Consider the following 3,057-nt stretch of genomic DNA (forward strand, 5'->3'; position numbering starts at 1 on the left):
AAAAAAAAAAAAAAAAAAAAAAAGAAGAAGAAGAAGAAGATAAAATGTACAGGATTAATCATCCACGCATACCAGACAGAAAAATTAAATTAAGAATCCACCTTTTGGCAAAGCCATCAGCAGAAACTCAATCCAAACAAATAAAGAGAAACAATAGTGCATGAGAGATCACTATGTGTTGAACTTATATTATGGAATAAGTTTTTTGGGTAGGGGGAGGTAGGGGGAGAAGTGAGGGTGCTTATTTACTTCACTTACAAGGGAAGTGGAACTAGAAGAAAGCTAAAAACAAATTCTCAACAGTAATGCTTGTTCATCAATATAATTTTTACTACATTCAAAAGTTTGTCACATTACTTGAAGCAAGAAATCTAAGAATTCTCTTTCTTTGTCAAGATGAAACTTCTCATACATATAATCTAATTTAAGTGGAAAACTTGAGATCTTCATGAAAGAATCTATATTTAGGACTTGTCCCTTAATTTATTTATTAAAACATGCAAATATTTTCCAAAGAAGGCTAAATAAATAAATTTATATTAAAACCCTAAGCAAATGCATAAATTTTGAACAAAGTCTTGCATCCAAGATACCAAAATAGGAAAGCATATACTGAACAGGTAAATGACTAGTGGATCAACCAAGAACTCCTATTTCTAGGACTGGCTCTTCAATAAATGAAGCAAAAGAATTTTTTCAATTTTGATGAAAGACCATCAATCAGGAAGCTCATTTCTAGTACTTATTCTCCAATTAATATGTAACTATGAAGTGTCTCTTTTCCAATGAGAGAATTTTTCTAAAACCATGAAATTCTCACTAATCAAAAACCCAATTTTCACTTTCTACTTCATTAATACACATATCACATAGGACTGTGTTTCCTTGCAATGCAAGAACCTAGCTTCAACATAGAGTTCCTCCCATGGAGAAACCCATCTTTGGCACTAACCCTTCAATGAATGCAGACAATCTATCAGAGAGAGAGAGAGAGAGAGAGAGAGAGCATCTTCCGATTTCATGAAAAAGGAAACCTGCAAGAGCTGAGGAAGGTCACATCGAGCCCACCCAGAAGAGAACAAACCCTGCTAACAACAACCACAGTCCTTCGTTACTTGGCAAGGCAGCACGTGAATATGAAAAGGAGGCAAGAGAGAGAGAGAGAGAGAGAGGAAGAACTAAAGGGCGATGGTTCCAAGGTGAAAGAAAAAAAATTATGTTTTTGAAAACATCTCCATGACCATGGCAGTTTCAAAGATTATTCACGTGCGAACAGTCCATCTGCCACTTCCTTACACGTCTTCTTGTGGCACTGGTCGTTTAGTAGAAGAAGAAGAGAAACCAAAAGGCCCAAATAAACGAAAAAAAAAAAAGTCTCAGATCTTTTCATACTATAGTCACTCTAGGAACCTCAATCTGATCCTAACAAACCTCAGAAAAGCTACAACCCCCTTCATCTCTCTCTCTCTCTCTCTCTCTCTCTCTCTCTGTCTATATGAGTTAGTGAGAATCAGAATGAGGGTATATTAGTGTTAATGGAGTGGATGTGATTAAGGGCTTTTGTGGGTTTTGTGAGGTTACCTTGAGAAGAGAGTTCCACAGTCACATCTGTATTCTCTAGTGCCACAGGTCTTGGAATGGGCTTTCCAATCAGACTGAACTGCATATCTCTTTGAGCACTTATCACACTTCCATTTCTTCTCTCCATGTTTTCTACAGAAGTGTTTCTTAATACCTGTAAGGTCACCAAGAGCCCTTGAAGGGTCATGGTGGACGCATGTGGGCTCAGGACACAAATAAACCTTTCTCTTCACCTCTTTTGTTGTCTTCTGCCTTAGCTTCCAAGGAAGGTTATGTCCTCTTCTGTGGAGCTGTAAGTTTTGCTCCCTTTGAAACCCTTTGTTGCATACCTCACAAATGAACCTGTTTGTGGCCATTAGAGTCTTGGGAGATAGTGCAATCACCTCTGCATCCGGATCTGTTGTAAAAGAAGCCAAAAAACATATATATAAACAACAGTGATTAGAACAAACAAGAAGAAGAAATAGCAAACAAAGGAAACCTATTTCATTTCCATCCATGAATCTATAATTAGGGTTTTGTGTAGAGAATTCTTGAAGAGATAAAAAATTTTCAAAGCAGAAAAGGGAGAATTCTGTTTTATTGGTTTAATTATTTATTGTTATAAATAAATAATAGATAGATAGATAACAGCTACTTGCTTGGTGTTCCTGGCAGATTCCTCTTCTTCTTCTGAGGTGCTGTGGCTAGAACAGCTGATGAAGTGGGTGTGGAGGGTTGTTGCTGTAGTTTTATTTGGTTTTGATCTACTTCCCTGATTCCGAAGAAGGATGCCGCCGCCGACGGAGCCGCAGCCATCTTTAACAAGCTCCTTCTCTTTTCCTTTTCCTTTTCCTTTTCCTTCTTCTTGTTCTTCTCACCAACCTAAAAACTGAAAAATCAGACAAAATTTCTACTACTCTACATGAAATTTCAACTTCCTCTCTAGTCCCTACCCTCCTTCAGAATCCCAAAAAATGGAAATTCTAGATGGTGGGTATTGATCTATACCTCCACTGTAGCAACCTGAAAACTTCCAAATTCCAACAAAATCAAGAAAATACAAAAGCAAAGAAATCCCCAAATAAAAAGAAAAAAATATATATATATCTAAAGCAACAGTTGCACTCAAGACATGAAAGAGAAGAAAACAAGCAAGCCAAAGACCCCTTTCTTTCTCCTCTTTTCTCTTGTTCTTGTTCTTCTTAATAAGAAGATTGTTCTTTACTCTTCCACTGCTCCTTTCTACTTCATAATTATCAAGTCTTCTTCTCCTTCAATGATTTAATTCCAATACATCCCCACCAACACATACATGCTTGAGTCCCCCCCTCCCTCTCTCTCTCCCTCTCTCTCTCTCTCTCTCTCACACACACACACACACACAAATTTCTATTTTTTTTTTCTGATTTTTCTCACCCTTTCCCCTCACAAAATAAAATACAAAAATGAATAGTAATTGGGTATGTTTTTGTTTTTTTTTTTTTTTTTTTTTTT

General features: G+C 36.7%; 1 protein-coding gene across 4 annotated transcripts in view; it reads right to left on the reverse strand.

Moving 5' to 3' along the window:
* Window positions 1-3,057, reverse strand: part of LOC122073873 (protein indeterminate-domain 5, chloroplastic-like) — a 7,693-nt gene that overhangs the window by 1,660 nt on the left and 2,976 nt on the right. The window contains exons 2-4 of one of the 4 annotated variants that reach the window (XM_042638551.1): window positions 2,223-2,445; window positions 1,582-1,978; window positions 1,035-1,085 (exon numbers count right to left, since the gene is read on the reverse strand). In XM_042638551.1, the coding sequence (XP_042494485.1) occupies window positions 1,035-1,085; window positions 1,582-1,978; window positions 2,223-2,379 (605 nt within the window). In that variant the 5' untranslated portion in view covers window positions 2,380-2,445. Of the gene's footprint in view, window positions 1-1,034; window positions 1,086-1,581; window positions 1,979-2,218; window positions 2,900-3,057 lie in introns of those variants that run through there. The other 3 variants (XM_042638549.1, XM_042638553.1, XM_042638552.1) reach the window with 3 other exon arrangements.

This window comes from Macadamia integrifolia, chromosome 3 (genome assembly GCF_013358625.1).
Source record: "Macadamia integrifolia cultivar HAES 741 chromosome 3, SCU_Mint_v3, whole genome shotgun sequence".
NCBI classification, from domain to species: Eukaryota; Viridiplantae; Streptophyta; class Magnoliopsida; order Proteales; family Proteaceae; genus Macadamia; species Macadamia integrifolia.